The sequence below is a fragment of the Perissodus microlepis genome, chromosome 10 (genome assembly GCF_051167445.1).
Source record: "Perissodus microlepis isolate ML-2025 ecotype Zambia chromosome 10, ASM5116744v1, whole genome shotgun sequence".
In the NCBI taxonomy this organism is placed as follows: domain Eukaryota; kingdom Metazoa; phylum Chordata; class Actinopteri; order Cichliformes; family Cichlidae; genus Perissodus; species Perissodus microlepis.
In genome coordinates, this window is record NC_140470.1 from 16,769,485 (window position 1) to 16,796,301 (window position 26,817).

The 26,817-nt window shown below is 40.1% G+C and overlaps 2 protein-coding genes across 2 annotated transcripts in view; both read right to left on the reverse strand.

Moving 5' to 3' along the window:
• Nucleotides 1-89: 89 nt before the first annotated feature.
• Nucleotides 90-12,121, reverse strand: trim47 (tripartite motif containing 47). Its single transcript, XM_084942505.1, has 8 exons — nt 11,866-12,121; nt 11,292-11,503; nt 6,086-6,131; nt 5,849-5,944; nt 4,298-4,522; nt 3,343-3,365; nt 3,143-3,264; nt 90-2,684 (listed from the first exon to the last, which is right to left on the reverse strand). Exons 1-8 carry the CDS (start codon nt 12,046-12,048, stop codon nt 2,155-2,157), a joined length of 1,437 nt encoding a protein of 478 aa, XP_084798631.1. The 5' UTR covers nt 12,049-12,121; the 3' UTR covers nt 90-2,154.
• Nucleotides 12,122-14,168: 2,047 nt separating this feature from the next.
• frem2a (FRAS1 related extracellular matrix 2a) overlaps nt 14,169-26,817 on the reverse strand; it is a 79,993-nt gene continuing 67,344 nt past the window's right edge. The window contains exons 14-24 of the mRNA XM_084942496.1: nt 26,495-26,798; nt 22,091-22,222; nt 21,377-21,708; nt 18,956-19,148; nt 18,700-18,825; nt 18,481-18,605; nt 18,224-18,358; nt 17,924-18,050; nt 17,412-17,599; nt 17,155-17,301; nt 14,169-16,797 (exon numbers count right to left, since the gene is read on the reverse strand). Of these exons, the coding sequence (XP_084798622.1) occupies nt 16,249-16,797; nt 17,155-17,301; nt 17,412-17,599; nt 17,924-18,050; nt 18,224-18,358; nt 18,481-18,605; nt 18,700-18,825; nt 18,956-19,148; nt 21,377-21,708; nt 22,091-22,222; nt 26,495-26,798 (2,358 nt within the window). The 3' untranslated portion in view covers nt 14,169-16,248. The remainder of the gene's footprint in view (nt 16,798-17,154; nt 17,302-17,411; nt 17,600-17,923; nt 18,051-18,223; nt 18,359-18,480; nt 18,606-18,699; nt 18,826-18,955; nt 19,149-21,376; nt 21,709-22,090; nt 22,223-26,494; nt 26,799-26,817) is intronic.

Below are 26,817 nucleotides of genomic sequence, written 5' to 3' on the forward strand. Positions count from 1 at the left end.
ACCCAATTTCAAGATTAGGGAACGGAAGGATGAAAATATTGGGGAAAAAGGCAAGCAGCCTGTTTTGTTAGTAGAATGAACCAAAGCTATTAGCATTTTTATCAGCTGGATGTAATGACTCTCAGCGTAAATGAAAGCTGATGAAAACGATACAGTCATGGTAAACAAAAATACACTTTTTCAATTTAAAGGTCAAGTCTTAAAAGTAAAACCTCAGATAAACTACAAAATGGCCTTACACCATGGCATTTAACAAAAATTACACCCAACCGCAGGAACAGCATGGGGAAAACATAAGTACACACTTAATGCTTTCATAGGAATTAAGGGGTCATACAAAAGTTTTAAAAGTCTGGAGAGTCTGTTAGGTCATTTCCAAACAAGTTCAAGTGTGTATCATTCTGTAATAAAAGATACGCAACAGGAAAACATTCAAGACAAGTTTTCAAAAAACAAAGCCTACCACATTTGGACACCTGGAACTAAAATATAACCCAAATATCCCAAAGTACTCTAGAGTTCAACGTAAGGCCATCTGTCTGACAGCTAAAGCATGGCAAAAACTGAGGCATGTAACAAGACAACGATCCCAAGTGCAACAGGAAATACTAAATTGCAGAGACTTGTCTTGTTTTTGATCTTTAGTAACCTTATAGCAAAGATAAAGTTCAGTTTAAAGGAAATTGTGGAAGAAGTTGCAATACTATTCTAATTTCACTGCATTGTCTAAATACAAAGTGTTTTAAATGAATGACAGACTTACAAGTCAAATACACTTTGCATCTTTTAATCCTAATGTGAGAAACACCAATCACATTAATAGAACCCCCCCCCCAAAGAAAAAAAATCAACAATACATTTCAGCAATAAAAAGTATGTATTGAATAAGATACACCATCTGAGACAACATTTACCAGCAAATACTCAAAGTTAAAGAGTAGAGTTTCAGTCCCAACATGTGATGGCAGACCTCCAAAAATAGAATAGGGCTGCCATTCTCAAATACTGTCAATGATCACATGGTGCGTTTTAAATGAGGCCATTTAATATTACTACAAAACAAAAAAAAAAAAAAAGAAAAAAAAAAAAAGGGGGGGGGGGCAAAAAACAAAAACACATTTAAAAAAAGTTAAATGGGGACAAAAAGACTTAAAATACAATGGTGATGATTTGAAAACAAAATTCTGTTTATGAAAAAGAAAAAAAAAAAAAAAAAATATGTATCGTGTAGGTTTTTTCCTCCTCTTTAGCTTTTAGGTCAGTCTTTCCAGTCCATGAGTTTTGACAATTTTGTCACTGAAAAAAAAAAAGAAAAAAGAAAAAAAAAAGAAAAGTGTGCATGCAAGTATCTGCAACAGCTAATGCTTGCTGAGCTGCAGTTAGAATACTGTGGTAGTTTTGCCTTCTATCCAGATCAATACCAACACTGGCTGAAACTGATTTGCTTTCAACACCAATGCAGCATCAAAAATAAGCTGCAAGAAAGATGCAACTCCGCAATATACAGAGGAAAAGTCCAAAAATGCCAAGCGTGCGACTTTAAGTTTTTATCATCTTATATAAAATTAAGTGTTTAAAAGGTTTGTGATAAAATGATTTGTACTGATGGATGTTGCCACTTCCATTCATTCCTGGAAGTCTAATTGTAAAATCAGTACAATATGGACAAAATTGAGTGTTCAGTCTCATATTGATGAGGGAATGTTTAGCATGATAACGACAGACATTCAAACTATACCAGACAATGCTTCACCACTGACCCTTCTAAGAGTGAGCTTTTATAGTAGTAGAAGTATGGCATAGTTGTTGCTAACGGGATAACAGCTCTGAATATGCTCTGAACAACAAGAGCATCCGAGGCATCTGCAACCCAGCAGACACAGTGATGAATAGCAAAGCACTTCTCCAAACCCCCAGCCAAAGGAGGAGGTATGAGCCTACAGTGTGTGTGTCCAAGTTGAAAACTACCAAATTTGTGTACACCTGGTACTTTTTATTCAATGTAAAATGTACTTTCTAAAAACCAGTAAGACAACTCAAAAGCATACATGACTTCAAGGGTCAACATCAGCCTATCACTCCAGCCTGATCTATGAGATAAAGCCTTGCCAACAGGCAGAAATGAACACACAGGCGTTAAACTTGTTTAAACTCTCAGTAATAGTGGCATATTTGCAGTCTGCTGCCTGGGTCATTTTTCCCTGGGCTGAAGAAAGGGTAGACGGGCTCCTCAAAGCAGGTGTCAAACATGTACAGCCTTTTCATTGTTACAGCATCATAGAAGCTAAGACGCCCGTTGTCATAGTCCAGGTACACACCCACGCGAGGAGAATTCCAGTAGTCGGCAACTGGAATGCGTCCGTCCTCCCCATTGGCGTACAGCCGGTCCTGCAGGCACAGGCTCCAGTATCCTGCGGAGGGTGTGAGGCTGACGAAGCCCTTCCTGTTGCTGCACTCTGTGGTCACTCCCAGGTACCACACACCTTTGTCCCTCACATCCACCTCCCAGTAGTGCTGGCCACTAGCATACTGGGCTGTGGAGAGGACGCCACAGAACCGATTGAAGCGGGCAGGCAGGTCTGGCTCCTGGCTGCGGACACGGCCCTCCTCCACTTTGGTGTCAAAGTCCGAGATAAGCAGGTTCGGGTGAGCAGTGTCTGGGTCCAAGGTGAGGTTCTGGGGCACTATGGAGACGCCATGACAGATTAAATCACATTAGTCTTAAGCTGACCTGATACTACATTTTTAAAAGATTAAAAGAGCAGACTTGGTAGACAAACTCCCTGTTGGAATTGATATTTTTTTATATTGTCATTTGTGCTTAGAAATATAATCATTTGTATGCTGATAAAAATCATATCCTTATTAGGACTGATAAAAGTCTGTGTGCAGAAAAAAAAATGTAGATTAGTTGACTATCAAAAAGAATCATTAGTTACAGCCCTATTAGACAGTAACCCATTTCAAAAAGAAAGCATGCAGAAAAGTTAACCTGCATTACTGCGGTTTCTTTAGAGACTTTAATTTATTCACCATCCAGCAAGCTTTAGGCTTAAAATGCCCGACCTCATGCCTAAAATCAGTCTTACAGTTCAAATATAGCATCTCTTAAGCACTGACAGTACATGATTCTTCAACTTACTGGTGTGCAGCACATGCATCATCTTTTTCCACATGATGAGCTGAAAGGGCCCTGAGAAGTCTGTAAATTCTGTCGGACAGTTAACCGGCTCCAAAGAGGTGAAAGGCTTGCACTGTACAACTCTGCAGAAGAAACATGGAAATTAACATGCTGGGTTTTTGTAAAGCATTTTTGTAATAAATGAACAAAAAGCTACTTACTCATTAAATGTCTCAGCAAGGCTCTGTTGCAGGGGGGGAGGAAAAGAAAGAAAATACTTAATTTGTGGTTTAATGTATAATTCAAACCCTAACAAACAAGTTTCATAACATTTCTGTTGCTTTGAGCAGCCCCATGTGCCCATATGCCATTTTAAGGACGCTTTGATCCTTAATCCTTAGTGCACAGTGGTAAACTGTCATCAGGGTGTCTGCAGTTTATCACAAATTAATATTTAAAGTCCTTTTATAAGAATATGAAATCAGACCAGTTTCATGACCGTTTGTCTTTGCATGATGAATGGCCATGCAGTATGCTCACATCCACAGCAACTCTGCTTTTAATGGTAATTTAGAGAAGCTTGTCAAAATAAAGAATGTTGGATGATGGCGGCTATTTGCTGGTGGGGTTTTACTTCACGTTTGACTTCCCATGTGATATTTAAATACAACAATTTGGGCTCCTGAGTATCTACAGTAAACAGTATTTAAGGCTACTCTGGTTGACTAGGGGCGTGTTCCTAGGTCTAATTTTATAACTACAACTCTGTGCACCAAATTTTCCCATCGCATGGTCAACCTAAAGACAATGGCTGTGCTTTTATTTCAGCTTTAAAATGTATGATTATCACCCAGTTATAAACAAGCATTTTCACTTTTGCGTACAGTTTAAAAAAGAAAAAGAAAAGGGCACATGTTTGTCATTTTCAGGCAGCATGATTGCATTAACACAAAAAGGTAAAGGCAATAGTGCAGCTTTTAACAGAGGAAGCCTGATAAAAAGGAATGTTACAGGCCTTCCGAAGCTGTATTTAAGACAGTCTCATTCTTAAGAATACTGCTTTATCCTTTTTGAAGCAAAAGGGTTTGGCATGGGGAACGCAGCAATATCGTTATCCAACTCTTATGCCATAGCCATGGTCTGACAATTTACAAGTAACCTTTGAAGTCAACTGACCTCAAAGTTAGTTTTTCCATTGATCTGGCTGTGGATAGCTGCTATAGCTTTGTCCACAGCTGCTGCTTCCGTTTCCACAGTCTTCAAGTTGTCATCTATAACAGCCATGGTGGCCACTTCCTCAGCGTCCAGGCTCTCAAGCAGCGAGTCCCTCTCGTCCAGCAAAAACTGGACCAAGGCACCGACGTCTGCTTCAATCTTTTCCTTGAGTCTCTGCTTTTTCAACTAGAGCAAAAGAAAAGTTTAAGATAAATGTGTCGCATTCAGTGTTGGGTAAGTTACTTTAAGTAATTAATTACTAATTACTTAAAGTATTTTAAATACAATATTGATTATTACTGTGTCGGAAAAGTTACTTAATTACTCAATAAGTAATTAAACTAAATACTTCTTAAAAACCCTATAAACCTTGAGTGGACAAACAATAGAAATTAAACTCTTTAAATAATAACTTTATTTATTTATTTTTTTTAAAGACGGCGACTCTACAGTACGCAGCGGTAGCATCTCTTCCACAATGTAGCCTGCAATCATTTTTTAAGCTCACCTTCAGATGCTTTCTGTGCTGCTGAAGTAAAATCAAATTTTGCCTGTTTAGCAGGAGTTGCCGGGGTGTTATCCATGGATGATGAACAGGGATCACTCAGAAGTGTTCGTCTATGCTCTCGTGTCAGGCGCTTCAGTAAATCACTCATGCTATTAACAGCGGCAGATTTTCCCCCCCCCAGGACATAGCTTACATATTACTGTAATGTTCTTGTCTGCTTGTTTCAGAAGAGTGAAGAGACAGGAATATGTCCATTTCATAAAACAGCCACTCGCTTCAGCCGAGTCCGACATCTTCCGTTTTAGAATAAGACTACGCAGCAAACTGGCACGAAATGATGTGCAGCTGCACTACAGCGATGTTAAAGCGGCAGAGTTTACTTCTACGTTTAGAAGATAAATTATTGAAATTAAATAATGATATTCAGCGAGTTTAATTTTACAATGTAATGCAAGTACATTGTAACTAACTGTAATTAAAATACCTAAAAATGAACAGTAATCAGTTACTCTACTTTTTCAGTGGAAAAGTAATTTAATTACAGTAACGCATTACACCCAACACTGGTCACATTACAGTTCTAGTGACGCCTACCACAAACAACGACACTGTTGGTTTAAACTATGAATGACACACGATCTGTGGTTTAAGTCAACTTTTAAATGTGACCATGCATTTCCAAATAATATGGCAGAGTCATTTGTGCAAACACGCACGTCAGCCTGAGAAAAGCGGAATAAACAGAACTGAGAATCTGCTAGAGTCATCCTGACAAGGCTCTTACCCTCCAACCAAAAAACAAACAAACAAAACAAAATAATATTGACTGACCAGAACTATAATGTTAACATAACTTTAAGATGAATGCTCAAGAAATGCATGTTCAGCAGTCCACTAAAATTTCACCGTGTACAACTGAATGTTTGCATGCAATATGCAAAAAATGGCCACTTGAACAAACACCAAGTTCACAAAAAGAGCAAGTAAGAACGGTCATTCCATACCCTCAGTTCACTTTTAGTGAGCTCATCAGCCGTAACAACTTTTACACATTGAGACTTCTGCCAGTTGAGCTCCATTAGCCTCAGTTTCAGTTCCATCTGTAACAAATGTACAGGAAGACATGTAGTCAGGAAAGCAGGGCAACAGTGCAAATATTAGAGATGCAGTAAATAAGAGTCTAGGTTACCAATACATAATAGGAGACTACTTAAAAATAACAAAAGGAACACTACTGCTACCTTCATGTCATTCACAACTTCTGGCACTGGTGCCACATCATGGTGTCTGAAACGAAACACTCAGCATGTTACAGAACAATTTGTTGCAATCAAAAATAAATAAACATTGGACTCACTGTGTCACCTAGAACTTCCTTTCAGACAGATGTTTAGATTGCGTTTCTTACAAATCCCAATGGATTAACTTTCCACAATATAATTATTCAACAGCGCAAATGTTATTTTACACATCTGAGGATAAACAGGAACAAATAAACTCAAATCATATGATCCGTTTTGAATACAGGGAGTGCAGAATTATTAGGCAAATGAGTATTTTGTCCACATCATCCTCTCCATGCATGTTGTCTTACTCCAAGCTGTATAGGCTCGAAAGCCTAATACCAATTAAGCATATTAGGTGATGCGCAACTCTGTAATGAGAAGGGGTGTGGTCTAATGACATCAACACCGTATATCAGGTGTGCATAATTATTAGGCAACTTCCTTTCCTTTGGCAAAATGGGTCAAAAGAAGGACTTGACAGGCTCAGAAAAGTCAAAAATAGTGAGATATCTTGCAGAGGGATGCAGCAGTCTCAAAATTGCAAAGCTTCTGAAGCGTGATCATCAAACAATCAAGCGTTTCATTCAAAATAGTCAACAGGGTCGCAAGAAGCGTGTGGAAAAACCAAGGCGCAAAATAACTGCCCATGAACTGAGAAAAGTCAAGCGTGCAGCTGCCAAGATGCCACTTGCCACCAGTTTGGCCATATTTCAGAGCTGCAACATCACTGGAGTGCCCAAGAGCACAAGGTGTGCAATACTCAGAGACATGGCCAAGGTAAGAAAGGCTGAAAGACGACCACCACTGAACAAGACACAAGCTGAAACGTCAAGACTGGGCCAAGAAATATCTCAAGACTGATTTTTCTAAGGTTTTATGGACTGATGAAATGAGAGTGAGTCTTTATGGGCCAGATGGATGGGCCCGTGGCTGGATTGGTAAAGGGCAGAGAGCTCCAGTCCGACTCAGACGCCAGCAAGGTGGAGGTGGAGTACTGGTTTGGGCTGGTATCATCAAAGATGAGCTTGTGGGGCCTTTTCGGGTTGAGGATGGAGTCAAGCTCAACTCCCAGTCCTACTGCCAGTTTCTGGAAGACACCTTCTTCAAGCAGTGGTACAGGAAGAAGTCTGCATCCTTCAAGAAAAACATGATTTTCATGCAGGACAATGCTCCATCACACGTGTCCAAGTACTCCACAGCGTGGCTGGCAAGAAAGGGTATAAAAGAAGAAAAACTAATGACATGGCCTCCTTGTTCACCTGATCTGAACCCCATTGAGAACCTGTGGTCCATCATCAAATGTGAGATTTACAAGGAGGGAAAACAGTACACCTCTCTGAACAGTGTCTGGCAGGCTGTGGTTGCTGTTGCACGCAATGTTGATGGTGAACAGATCAAAACACTGACAGAATCCATGGATGGCAGGCTTTTGAGTGTCCTTGCAAAGAAAGGTGGCTATATTGGTCGCCGATTTGTTTTTGAATGTCAGAAATGTATATTTGTGAATGTGGAGATGTTATATTGGTTTCACTGGTAAAAATAAATAATTGAAATGGGTATATATTTGTTTTTTGTTAAGTTGCCTAATAATTATGCACAGTAATAGTCACCTGCACACACAGATATCCCCCTAAAATAGCTAAAACTAAAAACAAACTAAAAACTACTTCCAAAAACATTCAGCTTTGATATTAATGAGTTTTTTGGGTTCATTGAGAACATGGTTGTTGTTCAATAATAAAATTATTCCTCAAAAATACAACTTGCCTAATAATTCTGCACTCCCTGTAGTGTGTCCTTTATAGTTTTTTTTCTTGTTGTTTGAATTAACTGGGAAACTGCTATGACAGAAAAATAGCAGTTTTAGAACCTCTCATAGTGGATTAGAATGGTTGAAAATTTTCAGAGAGTCCTTTTTTAGTTATATGAATAATGTTTAAAAAGTTACTCGTAAATACCCCTAAGACAGGAACTAGCCACAATCCTCAGTTTTAGGTTTCAGTCATCTTTCACTTTAATCAATGAACATTATTCGTGTCACATCAGGTCACCGACAGATTACAAAAGTGAAGGCTATGACATCAATATGGAGACAAATTTGCCTCAAGAGGGTTGTAAAAGTGTATGATATGATCCACAAGCATAAACTAAGCTTTACAAATGTGTGCAATGTTGTGTGTAACTTATGGACTCATGAGCATGTGCTTCAATAAATAAAATATAAATAAATCCTGATCAGTTATACACAGTCAAGTTGAGCTCACAAATCCAATAAAAGTTTTCGAAAGGTAAAATTTTCTGTGTACAAATTGATAATACTTTATTCATCCTGAGGGAAATTGGTGTAGGGTCTGGTGTAATTGAGTGTAGATCTGTGTCAGTGCATATGCGTATGTGTGTGTGTTCAGCCGAGAGAGAGTGTCCCTTCACCCGGTTAGGCAAAAGTCAACAGTCTTTAGTCGATGCGGGTGGCCTTGGGGTGGGGGAGAGAGTCACAACAGTCTTGTTATCCAAGGAGAATTTTGTTATTCCCATCAGCTTTTGCCTTGAGCATCCAGCTGGTGCCAGGAGGCCGCATGAGATTACGATGGTAGTCGTTTTGGTTAGTGTGAACAAACTGCTTCCAATTTTGGGACCATCCTCTGCATTAAGTATATGCTCCATATTTTGAATACAGATATAGTCGAGGTAAAGTGGAATAAACCCTTTATGTTAATCTGAGCATTCTCTAATGAAATCAGGCCAACACTGATATTAGCGTAATTAATTATCCTTTTCAGAATGTGGCAGGCTACTGTGTAGGGTCTGTAATTGGTAAATCCGTATTTTCTTGTAAAAGGGATTACCAGCTGTTCTGTTTATTTAGAAAAAAAAAACAAAAAACACCCATATGCATGCAATGGAAGGCCAGATGTCCTAGTTTTACACTGGGATTTGAACATAGCTTATATTTGTGGATCTGTAGCTGGAAGCGTTAAATTTGTCTTAAAACCCCACATGGGCATAAGATGTGATCTGTGCATATCGGCAATTCGGCCACACATATTTAAGGTTTTGTAAGTGAGCAAGAGAGGAGTTGCATGTAGTTCTTAGATATTTGTACACACAGGAAGGTTTTCGAAAGGTAAAATGACCAGATTTGTGACCTAAACTTAAACTGTGCAAAAATGATCGGTATTTATTCAGGTTTGGATGTATGCATTTGCTTCGCATTTGTGTGGATTGAAGCACGCAGATTGAAGCAGACAAACAAAAACCATAGTACACATTTGTAAGTCTTGAAGTGCAACAGCATTTGGTACATCAAATATTTTCTGTTTAGAGTAGGTCCATCTGGAAGGTTCTCTGAAGTGAAGCCTTTTTCTGGGACTCCTAAACCCAGATCTTTTAGAAAACAACCTGAGGTCTTTTTCATAAGCATCTCATACCTGCATCTGTCCCTGGACTTCAGGGTCCCTTATGCATTTTAGTATGACAGCTGGACCACTGCTGCTGCTTATCTGGTGCTAAAGGTAGACAACAGTGTTGTAGAATGAGCACCAAGTTCTCGTCAAGTTCCTTCTAAGTTAGGACAACAGAAGCCTGAATGATTACTGCTTCACATTTTAGTTAAAAGAGAATGGTGAGATCAGGAACTCTGAGTATTAAGCTAGTTGAGACAGTCTAAATGTAGAGCTACAGAGGTGCACTTCTCTCATCTTTTCCTTAGCAACCCCTTGTGACAAGGGAGTGGCTGCAGAGGGTAGCTATGCATGTACGATTTGGCAATTTGAACCAGTAACCCCTCACCTGCCCAGTGAACAAAGAAGTCACCATTTATCATGTTTGTACCATTTCACACAATCAGCTTCTGTTTGACATGCCAAACAAAATTTGAGAAACAAATAAAGATGCAAATGCTTGCAAATCTGAAATATTGTTTTGCTGAGCAAACAATTTAAATTTGGTCAGCTAAAGGCGTGTCCACATAAGCACCAATGCACTCATCCTCGAGTTGTTTATAATAACAACTTTATTTATAAAGCGCTTTTAAACAAAGTTCTGAACAGTTATTTGAAGATAAAGATACTTTAAGTTGCTTTTTTGCAGACACTTTGTAGTTGACTAGTAGACTTTCCAGGCTCTGGTTGCCTAGGTACCACCACATGCTCATTGACAAGCTATTAGCAAGTTAGCTTATTTTGGATAATCAGCATTTCCTCTACTTAAATGTACTGAAAGAAATTTGTTTCTCCTACAATATGACCTGAATTGAGCAACCAAACCCATAAATGCAGGAGAAAATGATTAACAGTTGTGGCAGAGGGCAGTTTTCCCTATAGAGCTCTAAAAGATGGGAAGTCTTTTAGAACCATAACCAACATGCCCCAGTGCATATTTAAATAAAGCATGTTTAAAGCACTTTTGCATTGGCTTCACTTTTCAGAGGTACATCCTCTATATAATCTATGTGTGAGCCTCACCCACTTTGTCTGCCCTTGCTATAAGTCACTTAATGTCTTGCTGAGGCCATTGCACACTGTGTGGCTGCCCCTCCTCAATACTGGTCTCAAACTAAAGTTAATTCACAGACGGACACTCGAACACTAGGCATTCACAATGATGCTTCCAAATTTCGTTGCCTTGTACTTGTGATGTGTGCAATGACCATAAAGTTGAATTCTGTTCTATTCCAAATGAGTCTTGGGCACATTAGTGCCAAAAACCTCATTCTACAACACTCCTGGGATCTTACTATGAAATGAAGATATACTGCAGCGCTTCCCAAGCTTGGCGTGGGGTCATAAGCAGCTGCCAGTCATGCTAGGGGTCCCAATTTCCAATGATAATGGTTACATTAGTAAATGCTTGCAAGTTATTTAGGCGATACAGGATGCAAAAACAAAACCAAAGAAACCCCCACAAAGCCACAAACTAAAAGTAAAAATGTGAAATTATTCTGCTAATATTAAGGTAATACCATTAAGCATGGCAGACACAAAACATAAGATGAAAATGGTGCTTTTTACATCGCCCCCTTATTATTCCTAAAAATCTGGTTCGTACTGTCCAGTGTACTACTAATATCTGTCATTAATAAAATCTTTTCAGGGCACAGAGCTGTGATGTGATATTTGTAAAGTCAATCATAAAAAACAAACAAACAAACAAGAAACCCAACCTGTGTGATCTAGATTCCCTGCAGACAACACAGATAGGCCTCTTATCGGTCTGGCAGTAGAGTTTCAGCTCTTCACCATGATGCTCACACTTTTCACCAAATTTCACAGGCTTGGAGGGGGCAGGACAAGCACCCAGGCACTCCAGATCGTCCAGTTTGGCCACCAAGTTCTGCACCAGATAGTTTTTAGTGAAAGTCCTCTTGTTGAACACCTGACGGAATAAAGAAAGAAGCTAAGGACGACTAACCAAGCCCAAGGTTGCGTACATCATATCATTTTTGGAGCTAAGCTTTTAACCTGCCAGCTCATGTGTTGACAGGTTGACTACCGTTAGCTAAGGGAAGGAGGAAAAAAAACCCCAACAACAACAACCAGCTATCCTAGCAACTGCAAAATGCACTGCGTAGGTATCCGTTATTTTTTTTAAAAACAGTAGCCAAACACGCGGTGTTATTTCTCGTAGATATTTATAAAAGAAAAAAAGAAACACTGGCACCGCCGTGTTATTGTATTTGCCTTCAGACGAGGTTCAAAAAAGAAAAACAAAAAGGCGTATATAATGTATTAACTTACCGTTCGGCACTGAGGACATTGATACCCATAGTCTCCGCCATTTTCATCCCAGTGCATACAGATGCAAAAGCGGCAGAAATTATGGCCGCATTTCAGAATAACGGGGTCCTTGAAGAAGTCCAAACAAATAGCACATGTCAGTTCCTTCCTCAGGTCATCTCCAGATGTACCAGCAGTCGCCATGTTTACAAACCAACCAGCAGCGGAGAACTGCCACTGCAGGAAGTGAAGGAAGAGGATGGAGGGAGGGAAGTGGGCACATTTGTGGAGTGTCGCTTTCGCTCTCAGCCAATCAGTTTTCACTCTCTCTCTATTCAATTGTATTTCAATTATATACCCTTTATTGGCACAGCAGTCAGATGAACCATAGTCTTCAATCTAAGAAATCACAAATTGTACTTTTATTTTACTGCTTCCCAGAGGAGCATTTAAAACATTTTTCCCTACAGACATTGTGGAGCCTAACTCATTTCACTGACAGTCATAATTGTGCCATTTTTTCCCTTCTTAATCGTTCCTACTTTGCCTAGGAAGGTGAATTAACAATGTGTGTGCTTACAGGTCAGCTGCTAACTGAGCTACTTTAACTTATTACTCACCAGTCCAAATAAGCTCTTAAGTCTGTGATAGCAAATGGAAAATTACTAGTACAGTGGGGGAAATAGTCCCTAATTTTTATGGTAGTTTCACTTTAATGGTGAGACAGAATATCAACTAGAAATCTAGAACCAAAACACATTATATAAAAATTGATTTTCATGCCACTGAGTGAAATAAGTATTTGATCCCCAACAACCCAGCCAGAATACTGGCTCCCACCAATTGGTTGTGTGCCCACGTGGCACATAGATTACAGTTAATCAATTAATCAGTCAATTAAATAGAGATAGTACTGATCTCAACTCATTATGTGTATAAATCACCCCTATTCACAGCATAAATATCTTCCAACCTCTCCCCCATCATGGGTAAGACCAAAGGACTTCGGGACCAGACTGTAGAGCAGCAAAAGACTGGGATAGACCAGAAGACCATCATCAAGAAGCTTGGTGAGATGGTGACTGTTGGTGTGATTCTTTGTAAATGAAAGAAGTATAAAATGGCTATCAGCCGCCCTCAGTCTGGTGATCCAATGCAAGGCCTTGCCTCATGGGGTGAGGATGATTATGAGAAATGTGACGGATCATCCCAAACTACAAGCGAGCAGCTTAATGATCTCAAGGCAGTTGGGACCACAGCCACCAAGAATACCACTGGTAACATGTTTTCCTGTATAACATGAATAACTGGATTGAAATGTTGAAGCGCCCGCAGGGTCCCCCATTTAAGAAGGCGCATGTACAGGCCCAACTCAAGTTTGTCAGTGAACACCTAAACGATTCAGAGAATTGTTGTGGGAAAGTACTATGGTCAGATTAAACCAAAATCGAGCTCTACTCGATCAGCTTGCAATCAACTTGACACATCATGTTTGATGGAAGAGAACTGCTGAGTGTGACTCTGAACACCATCCCCTCAGTCAAGTCCACAGAAGTGGAATCATTATGCTTTGGGGTTGATTTTCTGGTCAAGTTATACGTCGACCGCATTGAGGGACTAGTGAGGGGGAAATGTAGTGTAAAATCTTGGACGAGAACCTCCTACTCTCAGCCGGAACACTGAAGATGGGTTAGTGATGGATGTTTTTTTTTCAGCAACAAAGAAGTGGCCTAAAGAAGAAGCGCATTAGGGTCTCCAGACCTGGAGCTTCAAGTTGCCAAGTGGCTGCCAAGAAACCTGAAGGATTAAGGGAGTATCAGTAAAGAGGAGTGAGCCAAAATCCCTCCTGAGATATGTGCAAACCTGATGACCAACTACAAGACACATCTTACTGCTGTGCTTGCCAACAATGGTTTTTGCACCAAGATTTAAGTCATGTTTTGCTTGGAGATAAAATACTTTTTTTGCTCAAAGACATGCAAATAAATTACCAACTTATATGTAATGTGTGTTTTTTTGGAGTTTTAATTGATATTCTATCAACTACTATAAAAATGAGAGAGAGTTCATTTCCTTATAAGTAAGCAAAGTTACAAATTCAGCAGGGCATCAAATAATTACTTCCTCCACTATATGTTTTTGTTTCTATGAACATAAACCAGTAAAACAGATGATTTTAACATGACAGAGACAAATTTGGGGAAAGCATTCTCAGTCTCAAAGCAGTGAAGTCAAATCAAGTATCAAAGCTGCTAAAGTTCATATGGTCCACCCCACCTCTAAACCTAAATGTACTGATTAAATCAATGAAAATAACAAAAGGCACCGGTAAACAGTATTTATTCTTAAATACATATACATAAAAACCCATTCATAAAAAGACACAAAGTAAATATCAAGTCTGATTGTGCTAAATTTGTCATATTATGGGAATAACTGGCTGTGGGGTATACATTACATTGCATAGCTTGTAGTGGCGTGTGAGGGAGGCGATGCAAAAAAGTGCATTTCATACCAGATATGGTGTTATTTCCAAGTTCATCAGGGTAGAATTAAAAAAGGAAACGAAAAATAGAAAAATACAAACACATACACACACAGCTGGCAATCAGATGTATAAATCCTGACATACCTCGAGGATTCACACCTCAGCTGCTTTCCGGCTCATGTCCATCACATCAACTAACCCTGATGAATAGTAGAAATAATTATACAAGGATGACTAACAACACCATAAGAAGACAAATATTCAGGAACACTTACATCAGCATGTCGTATATTCATAGCAGAGTAAGACATAGTTTTAACAATACATATAAACAAGAACCTTCACCAGTGACATCGACAAAATTATGAGATTATATCAAAAGTCTCAAATGTGATATTTTCCATAGTGACATACTGATCTGTGAGCAGCTATTTTCTTTGCATCATTTGTTTGGGAAAAACAAAATGAGTCAGAACACTGAAATCCCACACAACACTAGTGACAAGTAATATGAACATAATGTGGGAAGAACAGGGGGTTAATTCATTGGATATGGATACAGTATTTGAATGTTCACAGCACCACACTTATTAGCAGTGTAACACACACGTTGAAAGTGGCTCTGGAGAGCTCTCCAGTCAGCAGTAGTAAATTGTGTTATAACACACAGTCCATTCTTTGTAAAAGAAATAACTCCTGAGATGAGTGTCTCGTTACAAATGTACCTTAATCAGTTTTAAATAAAGAAACAAACAAACAAAAAACCCTCAAAATGACAGAAAGTATTAGAAAAACACAGAGCAACAACACTGTGAGGATAGCAGTGACAGCAGTGAACATTGTGCTATCAGACGCAGCGATGAGCTGAAAACTAAAGTGTTAAAACTGTACTAGTAATATTTAAAAAACTAAAATAAAAAGGAGCAACAGAGATGCCAAATACATGCAGGAAAACACTCTTCGGTATATGGTAAACATGATGAGGAACAGTAGATATGGTGGAGGAATTAAAAAAAAGTTTAGCTGGTGATTAAACATTAAATTATATCAGTAGTTGTTTTCAATTCCTGGAGTTTGATAATAAGAGTTTTGCAAGGTTTAATTCACAGATAAAACACAAGTGGTGCCATCTTGTCTTTATGACTGCCCCAACAAATATCTTAAGACTAAACTGTAGGCTTAAAGGCACAGTTCACCCCAGATTTAACATGAATGTGCTCATACAGCAAAAGTTTTGAAGCCAAACACTTAGTTCACAGAAGTCCAGTATTTACCTTTTGTTTTCTATTATCTCCCACCAGTGGATGGAGTTTCTAACAACCTCAGCTGCACAGTATGTGTACAGTAACCTATTTTATCCTCAGCATACTGCAGAAATGATGGGATAGTTTATCATTCATATTTTTTAAGGAAACATCAGAGCGTTCTTTGTGAGATGAAATATTCCTTCCTCTGATGCACATATCGTTAATATCTAGCCTCCTTTCCCGGAGGTACACCCGCAGCGCTAAAGCTCTCGACTTGTCCTGTGTGACGCTTTATCGTAAATGTTCACTGGGTGACTGGGACTGTCCTGAAGGGATGTAGTTGCTTCAGGCACTTTAACACCACAAAGCCACTCAGCGAGCACAGCAGTATTACGCTACTTGCAAGACAAGTCTGAGTATTAAATAAAAAAAATTTAAAAAATGTTGTTGTTTTGCTGTTGCAGTGATAAGTATATATTCTGTACTGTAGAGCTCACCCCCATTTACAGGCACACTTAATACCATACGTGATGACTCTTGAGTTTTGGTGTTATGAAAGCAATTTAATGCCATTTTTTAAATATATTTTTTAAGATATTCCAAAGAAAAACTTATAAAAGCTCCCATATATTTCCTACATGTCCATCTGTCTGTCCGTGCATTCATTGCTCAGACCTCTGAGCTGTTGCGGCAGTCTTGCATCCTCACCACCAACATGGGCTCTGTACTGACAGACCCTTTCACCACTTCCTGCACGCCCTCCCTCCATCCTTCCTTCCCATCCTTCTGTCTGGATCTGAGCACCAGCATGATGGAGACAATAATGAGGACAATGAGCAGGAGGCCGATCAGTGCCCCTACCACAGTTACCAGACCCTCCTCTTCGTCATCTGCATGCAGCTCCCTGGGTTCCAGACCATCAGCAAAGAGTTCATTTGGCCCCACTGACCTACGCTTGGTGCGATCCAGAGCTATGTGCATGATGTTAGTACCACGGTTCTTATCCACTCCAATATCTTCAGCGATTTCAGGAACTTTATTGGCAGCTGACCTCCTCCAGCGGTGGCCTTTTGAACTGGATGGGGTCAAGGCCACATCATTGCTTGTGGAAGTCACAGAGTGGTACTCTAGGCTGCGTTTTCCAATCCCTCTGTTGGCATTCTCCTTGGAGCGAACTGTGTAGATGGTGTGAATGTACCATTCACGACCTGCAGCAACCTAAGAAGCAGTAAAAATGATGGATATTTTTAGAATTATATTCACCTTAAACTGATGCAAAAGACAAAGTAATCCTTAATTGTTCAAAATTAACTAGTGCAATGAAAATCTGGTATCCATAGCCAATTTATAGTCAGTTTTCTACTGGCCCTAATTTAAGTAATTTCTTAAAGATTGAGATTTTTTACATCCCTCCAAGTAAAAGCATCACAAATGCATAAACAGGATTATGTTATTCTCCTCATATCCTGCAAAGTTGCAGGGCCTCACAACTTTGTCATGCAGGTTATTTCTGTAGCTTTTGATTCATACAAAAAATGAACTGTTGGCTTCAGGAAACATTAGCATATAGGATACCTGAAACATGGCTGCAGAGTCCAGTCTAAAGCCATCAGACCCTGGTTGCCTGATGAGTGACATGGCTGATGGATCGTCCGCTGCCAATACAGCATTAAAACTGACATCGCCGAATGCCCGTGCCTGAGTCTCCGGCTGAGCCTTGTCCTGGTGGAGTATTTTAGATTGAAAATCAAAAAGGGATGGAAGATTGTTAAATGTTATTTTGCATGTCCGTGCATAATGAAATGTTATCATTAGAAAACAAGAATACTCACAAGAATCTTGAATCTATACAGCAATGAAGGGGAGTCTGCCAGGCACCCAAATTCAAACTTGGTCGGGTTATATTTGGGTACATATCCATCGGCGCCTGTGCAGAGGAACACCTTCTCGATGCTACAGAAGAAAGAATTTCCCAGGTTCTGCACAGGGTCCACCATGACACGGCCGTATACTGTATCACCTGAGGAAAGACAAACGTAAAATCTAAATCGTACCTTTTTTTAAAATTGTATTGTCATTTTTGTCCAAAAAAGAAACCATAGATGCATAATCTGCTGCCACTGCTTTAAGAATTATTCTCAATCAAACCAAAACTCTAAATTAAATGCTTTTATTAAAATCTCATACGATATTTTCTTTTAATAATATAAAGCAAATCATTTACTTGAAGCAACCCTATATCTGCATGTAAGGTAAACATTTTCCTTTACAAAACTGACAGAAGCAATGTGAAATATTTTAGACTAGTATAGTTCTGTAAATCTTGGGACCTAATAGGCCTTACCCTCAGAAAAGGCAACATCACTCTCCTGTCCAAAACCCATGGATCCATCAGAAAGCCATAGGCTTCTTTTGGACAGCAAGAGCATCTGAGTGTTGAGACTGAATTCTACTGCAACTGGATCACTCACCTAAAAATGTATGCACATATTTAGAAAGTGATAGCATCATAAAAGAAGACAGAATGCCAGTTACAGCTGGAGACAGAGAATGGAATAAATAAATGAATACAAATGAATAAATCCTTCCTACAACGAGGAAACATGCCACTCTTGAATCTTAATCTTAGCTGATGCTGACTTACTTGCTGGAATCTGATGTCCAGATCAAAGGTGACGGGTTCTCTGGGACTGCATACAGGTGGAACAGTGTATTCCATATTTTGGGATGTTGTACAGGGAATCAGCTTCACTGTGTAGGTACCAGAGTAGTCTCTCACCTATATGCAGCAGCGGGGAGATATATAAAAACATCAGTCTGCATCTGCCCTTGTAGCTGCTTGGAAACAGATTACATGTCTCAGATTACATCGTGGCATTTATAAGTTTCATGCAGTCTTACTGCAAAATCAGAAGTGAAGGTCCACTGCTGGACTGGTTGGTTGTAGGTGGGCTCACTCCTCACTAAGGTCAGATTAAATGTCAGGCCAGTGTGGTCCACACTCATCACCATGGATGACATTGAGACTGCAGGGTAATTTTGAGAGCAAATTTTATACTTTATACTAAAATAATGGTCCCAGAATACAATTCTGATACGATGACAACATTTCAGTCTCACCAGATCGTTTTATTCTCCCAGAAGAATGAGACCTCACAAACAGACCCCTAAAGTGAGCCTTGGTATGGAAGTTTACCACCAAACGTCCCTGCTCATTGATGCGCATGCTCATAGGATACAAAGCACCTTGAAAAACACACACACACATAATATACACATTCTGAATTTTGCAAGAGCTGGTCTTGTTGATGTGGAGAGTATCCTGTGCAAGAACAAAAACACAAGCTATAATATTCTTTCTGTCTTGGTGACATACCGTGTAGCTCTGCCTGTGGGGGGCTGCCGATGCCATCCTTCCAGAGGATGGCCGTGTCATACACAAAGGTGAGGCGCAGCTCGGACTGTAAATCAAAGTGCTGCCAGCCACCAGCAGCCACAGGGGAGTGGAACACATACGATACATAAAGAGGCACACGCAGGGTCACATAGGACTGGACCAGGTTCAGCACCTGTAAAGATGTTTCAATGAAGAACTGGTCATTTGATTTTTTAAAATGAAACAAGCTTATTGAATTGAAGGGTGAAAAGACACTACAGAAATCCTCAACATTGATGAAAACAGGTAAAATCTTTTCAGATTAAAGGGCGATTGTAGGTCGGTAAGCTATAATACGTGCAGAGAAGATGTAACAGATGAACACAGTGTTCTCCTCCACAAGGTGTTTAATGTTTGAACTCTTTCACTCCCACTCAGTGTTTCTACAGAGATGCAGAAAACTCCTGTGTTGTACACCAAGAACCACAGTGGGCATTGGTGTGGGATTGCATTGTTTTTTAAAAGGTTTTCCAAACACTTCAAAACTTATACCGGTAATTCATGTTGATCATTGATGAAATAAAGATGTGAAGCATATTTCCAAGTATTTAAAAGTGATTTAATTACATTTTGCTTTTTCTGCTGCTACAAGATACAGGCAATGTCCAGTGTTCCCTGGTATCAACAAAACAAAATCACCACTAGGTGTCTCTGTTCACCAATTTCTTTTTAGCAATGTTGTCTGACTTCACAGCTTTTGAACTATTTTATGTTCTTTAAAAAAACACAAAATAGTTTGACAGAAGCTGAAACTGTAGTAAATTATCATTGTTTGGCTTGAAGTGAAAATTACTCGATTTGCATAGTCAATAACAGAAGTGGATTCAGAGGGGAGATTAAACGATGAGAGAAACTAAGAGAAGCAAAAAATGATTCGGTAACAAAAAAATTTTGTTCTGTCTTTTCTTTTTCTGATCAACTTTTGCTTGTCACTTGAGGACAGATGATTTAAAATCCAGTCGTATTTCTAAAACAGCATTTACATGCAAAGCACTGAACCAGTGTTGAAAAAGGAAATCAAAAGCTGGCTGATTGAGAAACAAACTCGCTCTGTCCACAATTTCACTACAACGGCTTCCTAAAATTAGCCATTCTTTCCTTACTTTCTTGAAAAATCATTTTCTTGCACTTTTCTTGGGCATTCAAAGTTCCACTTTTTCAAATACACGCACTCCACAAAGAACAAAATAACCTAGCAGTTACACAGAAAAGCAAAGCTGTTATTGAAAAAAAGCAAGAATAAATCACAGCTCATGATTATTTCACCCAAAACTCAGGCAAAAGTTTGATTTCTGACTTATTACATTTTTTTTCTGTGCTCTTTGATATGAGCAGCTGCATGGTAGCGCCTGTCTTTTTTGTCTTTCTACAGTCCTTGAGGAACCTTACAAATGACATGGACTAGACACTAGTGGAAGACTTGCATCATGTGCAGCTAATTGGTGTTTGCTGCATGCTATGACTAGGGACAAGTACATTCATGTTTCCATCTATAATTCCCTTTCTCTCTCTCTCTCTCTCTCGATCTCTGTTTCACACACACACACACACACACACACACACACACACACACACACACACACACACACACACATTTAGCAGTCTGATCAACAGCAACAAGCTCACAGATAAAAAGCCAGTGGAACACTAAAGAACAGCAGGACATGAGCAAGGGAGCAAGGGTCTGTCTCCACAATAACAGGAAGCAAGAGAATAGTCCTTATAACATCTCAACATTTGCAACATCTGCTGCAATGATGCAACAACAGAAAACAGCAACTGGAAGCTTGTTAGCACATAAATGACAGATTGTCACATCGCCAAAATTGAATGCAGTGCTTGACTTGGTAGTGAGCCCAACAGAAAGTCAGTAAAAGTACCAAAAAAAGCTTTAGAAAAGCTTTCAGGTAACTAAGAATTGGGGATATTGGTGTAGATGCCCAGGACAGGAGATTTCATGCGGATGTAAGCTTTAGTGCTCTGTGTTGAGAATAGTATTGAGTATTTATGAGTGACGGACTGGCAGGTTGGCAATTCTGTGTATAAGTGTGTGTGTTTTATGTGTGTGTGTGTTTACCTTCACACTAAAAGCTGTCAATCAAATGCTTGTGTATAAAACTGGCAAACACACACACACAAACAGCAAATGAGACATAAAATGCAGGCAAACAGCTCTGGTGCCATTGAGTCTGGGTGTCCTCCTCATTCACAAGGCTGCAAATAAACTGAACATACAGGCAAGCACGCATACAGGTGAGCACAAACACTCACAAAGGAGAACAGTCAAACAGATGAACACGCAAAGCCCAGATTGGAATTTATGCATTGTGGAGAAAGGTACACAAGCAAACAGACTCTCACCTGTCCATCAGTCCCTATGGTGCCTCCACAGTCAGTAAGCAGCTCAGACATGTGGTAGTAGCTGGTGAACTCCCAGAGACAGGCTTCCAGGTTGAGGTTCCTGTAGAAGCGCAGTGTGCTGTTCCCCCGCAGAGAGCTGCTGAACTGATACGGCGCAGGGTCCCCCATGCTCTCAGGGCTGCCCGTCGATGCAGTGATGAAGCCGTGAGCTGTGGTGACCTCGGTGTAGTCAAGCAAGTTAGAGCAGCGGTGGTTTCCGACCCGGGTTCCATCGTGACTGAGAGTCAGTTCAAAGTTTGTGAGACGGCGAGTTGAGATCACTGGAAGCATTCCTGCCAGACAAGGACATTTTTGATTTTGAGCGTGCCCAACTACCTTTGATATTTGAACTGAGAGAAACGATTATTGAAAAAAAAAAAAGTAATGCAGAGGAAAGAAAGAGTATATAGACAGTTAAAACTGATGGGGGGTGAGGGGTGGGCATAAAAAAGGAGAAGTAAAAAGATGAAGCAGAAGGAAACTGATTAAAAATCAAGAAAGGATTGTTAAGTAGCAGGTGTGCTGGAGGGTTTCTACAGCAGGGTTTGGTACAACCCGGCGAGATCTATATTCTGGCTGTCACGCTCCTGAGGAGCCCCAGACGTGAATATTACACACACTACATTACACCTCACTTCATCTGTGGTACGAGCTCTGCCTTCAGCTCCTACATACCATCTATGTGAGGCATGGTGACAGTCACTTTGATGAGGTTAGGGTGTTTTGGGTCGTCTGCTCCAGTGTAGCCTAGCTTGGCAGAGAAAGGCTCGGCACCAACAGTGCCCATCTTGCGTGGTTGACACATAGCTTTTAATGACAGAAGAGCAGAGAAGAGATATTCTAAACACAGGAATAGACACAAGACAGTTACAAAACATTAGAGAATGCAAGATATAGTAACTGGCAATGGCTTACAGCTAATTACATGTGATAAATCCTTATTTAGTTATTCTTTTTTTTTTTACACATTACAAATGCAATATCCTCTTAAATCCCTTTCTGTTCATAACCTGCCCGAACTACTACTGGGTCATATAGTGATTTCCATATTTCTAAGAATACCCTGTGACCACCCTGAGAGAGTGAGTCTGAACTTGTTCCATTTGGGATGTGTAGGTGGAATGAGTGCGGCATAAGTGATAGCATAGCAACAGCAAAAAATTATTATTTTTTTCTTTCCCATTTGAGAAACGAGTGAGAGCTCTGACCCATTCTCATTGCACATAGCTTGTATCTGCATTGGATTATGATTCATTAGGGCTATTGTAACCAATGAAAATGGTCTGTGGGTGTGTGTCTGTGTGTGGGTGTGTGTCTGTGTGTGTGTGTGTGTCTGTATGCCACTTGATTAATCTTATAAAATAGGACAAAGTTGCAAATTAAACAATGTGTAAAATTGGTTCAGATCTTACCAGCTACAATAAAATTCTATTACATCAATTACCCAATAAATTATTCTTTAAAACTACAACATATGTAGAGGACACGGACCGTTTTCTCAGTTAAGTGCTTTTTGTTTTATAATTAAGTACAGCAATAAGACTTACTTAATTTGATCAAGTACCATTGTGATTACAACCTTTATTTTTTTAGTTTCCTTGCTGGCATTAATATTTTTACTTAAAGATCTGAATACTTGTCGAATAATTTAAATCATAATTCAGAGATAAAAATACTGAACTTCAGGCAACCTATCAGTTTAATCACCTTATATCAGTGCCGACCAGTGTTGGGACTAACGCGTTATTAAGTAACGCGTTAACCCCATAATATGGCAAGCCATTAGTATGGCAAGCCATTAGTGCCAAAATTCGCCACTTTCCTAACCCGTTTGGTTAAGAAATGGCGTAAAAAACGCCGTTTAATTATTCAAAACGCCGAAAAAACCGGCGTTCTGTTCCGACAAACGCCGCTTTTTCCGCCACTCGGATGGCGCCCTGAACGCACCATCCGAGTGACGTAAAAAGCGGCGTTCAAAGACAGACGGAAACGCCGTTTTTTACGCTACTCGGCACAGAACGCCGTTTTTATGCATCTTTGAACGGCGTTTTTTACGGCGTTCTCTGCCAGTTGTAACGGCGTTTAAAACGGCGTTTCATTGAAATTATGCAGGGCACTCCCCATGGTTCCCTCATCCAATTACTTTCAACTCATTTCACCCAATCAAAGAAGAGGAAGTGCAGACCACACTAATGCATCACCGATTCACCTTGCTGCTAAGTGATTGCCTATTCAGTACCAGTGCTTGTCACAGTATTCACTTGTATTATAATCCCACTATGCATTTTGATGTGTTTAAGGCATGATCGAGCAAACAAACGACAGAATACTTTTTCTGAAACCTTAACTGTGTTACCTGTTATGGCAGCTAACAGGTAATGAGCAGAGCTAGCTCTGCTCATTTCTGAGCTTCTTTCTTATTTTCCTCTTTACTTCTCTTAACCTTTAACTTATGTCTTAGCAATCAGATCCTGCCATCTTGCATTACCGCTTCGTGCTAGTTATGTTGACTTTTCTCTTCTTTTGGCTCCACTTTTTTCACCCGTGTCGGAACAGAACGCCGGTTTTTTTTCGGCGTTTTGAATAATTAAACGGCGTTTTTTACGCCATTTCTTAACCAAACGGATTAGGAAAGTGGCGAATTTTGGCACTAATGGCTTGCCATAATTATTGTGGTAACGAGCACGGTAACTAGTTATTATGCCAAAACCGGGAACGCGTTACTCGTTACTGGGATTTAGATAGGCTCGTTATTAGTTACTTCGTGTGGTGGCTATCGCGGAGCTTCCACAGATTCAATAACATTAGCAAGTGGTGGAGGCCAGCAGGTGGATGAAGGAAAAGGGAGGCAAGAGGAGAGACCCGAAGCGGCCGCTGGTCCGAGAGTGTCAGGTGAACTGAACTTCAGGTAAGAAGTTATAACCTGCAGTCCATCTGGGTCAGATATGAACCAAGTTTAGTTGCAGTTTATTTTCGTTATGCTGACTTTTTCGTACTGCGTGCTAGCTAGCATGACGGAGTTTCTATACAGCTGGGTGGGTGCTATGTTACTGATGTTGAACTTTATTTTGTTCATAAGGTTAATTATTAGAGTTGCCAACCGTCCCGTAAAAAACGGAATCGTCTCGTATTCAGAGAAAATATCATGCGTTTCGTATTGAGGTGAAAAGGAACAGTTTGTCCCGGACTTCAGCTACAATGAAAAAGACACAAAGCTGGAGTTATTCTGTGTTTACGCTGCACAGCTGCATCTTCTTCTCTCATCCTCTCACCCTCCCTCTCCTGTTTCTACTTGATGATCAGCTGATCGGCTTTTCTCTCTTGTTTATTTATCGCCCACTTTGCGCCAGAAAGAGGAAACCAGCGGATGTCGCGGTAAACAACAGCAGCACGTTTAAGCTTGATCAGCTGTTGTTAGAATTTATTTAATATTAATTTCTAGTATCAGCTGATGTTGGCTGGAGCCACAGCTCTAAACCTGCTGGTCATGATATCGGTTTGGTTATGTGATGAGAGGGAAACATGAAGATGAAACCAGGAGATGTCCTTACTGAATCATCAGAGCTGTGATGGAGAAACAGGTTTACCTTTTAGTTAACATGAATGAGTTGAAGGGAGGTTATGAACTGTTTCTGAGAGACAAATAACACCAGGATCCTTTTCTAAGTAGCTGACAGCTGGTAATTGTGCAGGGGCGGGTCTAGCAAAGTGTTGCCAGGGGTCCATGTAGGGCATTAAAAGGGAGAGGGGGGCACAAGGAAATACTTTCTTATTCTCATTTAAAATGTCTCACTTTTAAAAAAATAATTATCTGAGTCTTGCAACAAACAATGGATAGATTGATACATATATACCATCAGAACAGTGTACATCACTGTCACAACAGTGTTTATTTTCATTCAAAGGCTTTATGATTTTTCCTATAATGGTGGGCCGGTCTCTAGTCAAAATGCCCGGGACGATTTTTTTGTCCCAGTCCAGCTCTGTATGCAGCTCATCTTCAGTCTGGTGTTACCTACATCTTCCTATTCAGAAGGCAGAATTTCCGAGTTCTGAGTACAATCAAAAGCACCACGACTGCAGTTTTTGTGTTGGATGTAAAAAGCAGGCTAGGATAGAATCAGGTGTGGGATTTCTCTCGTGGAAATGTGCACATTATTTTTTCCTTTCTATTGGTAGGTGGCACAGTGCACTTGTGGCAAGTAAGCAAGCTAGAAGACTGGCAATCTTGCTGGGTATCCAGTTATGGAAGCAACACATTAACAAGAGAATTCTGAGTAAAACCAAAGTTACTTTCCCTAGTAACTAGTTACTCTGAAAGTAACGAGTAACTTGAAGTAACTGAGTTACTTTTGATAGAAGTAACTAGTAATGTAACTAAGTTACTAATTTAAAGTAACTTACCCAACACTGGTGCCGACCCAAGTCAGCGGATTGCTCAGCTGTGGATCCAGCTTGCAAATCTTATATGGGGATCCCTATTTAGACTGCCACAGCCTGCGTACAGTTGCTGCTTCCCACTTGCATGCAAGCCGCTTTGCAACCCACCTTTGTCTCCAGCTCATCATTTTCATCCTCTTTCTGACTTTTATCATTTTCATCTGTGTTGTCAATGATGGTACTTAAAGAACATGTTTTTCTACCCATGTTGAGTACTCAAAGAGTTTTGTTAATAAAAGCCTTATTTATGTGGGTGAACGAGGCAAAGAAGTTTTAATATAGCGCTCACATTCGCTCTGATGCATTAATTGGAGTGTGAGTACGAGTGTGGGGATGACTGGGGATTCAGTATCTTGTCCAAGTATACTTTGACGTGCACGTTGGAGGAGCCAGGGATCGAACCATCACCCTTCCAATAATATACACGGGTGCTGCTTGTATACTTGCAGAGATGTCGCCAAACTGGGCCAAATATAAATGACAGATTGAATACCAATCCTTTTTTATCAAACGTTGCCCCGACTGAACAAAGCTGTAATGTATAGTAGGTTGTTTTTGCGATTCTTGTAGAATAATTCTCCAAAAAACACCTGGAAACATCAGGCCCAGATAAGGTTTAATTCATTTTTCAGTCCTCACCTTCCACCCGGCTGATTGTGACAACAGGGCTGCTGAGCTCTAAGCCCTCATCCCCGTTCGAATTAACAGCTCTAGCAGCACACTGGACCCTGGAGCCTGCTTGGAAGTAGACTGAATCCAATGTGATCATCTTGGAGGATGTAAAGAATGTGTCAAAGTCCACCTCCCTCATGGGACTGGTGACGCCATCAGGGCCAGCTGGGGCACTGATGAGCCAGCGGTAGCGGGTCAAGGTGTTGTTGATGTGCTCGCTGACACAGATAGAGCCCGTCCTGTCATAATCTGGGTATTTTGTATTGCAAGCCTGGAGGATGGATAAGGAA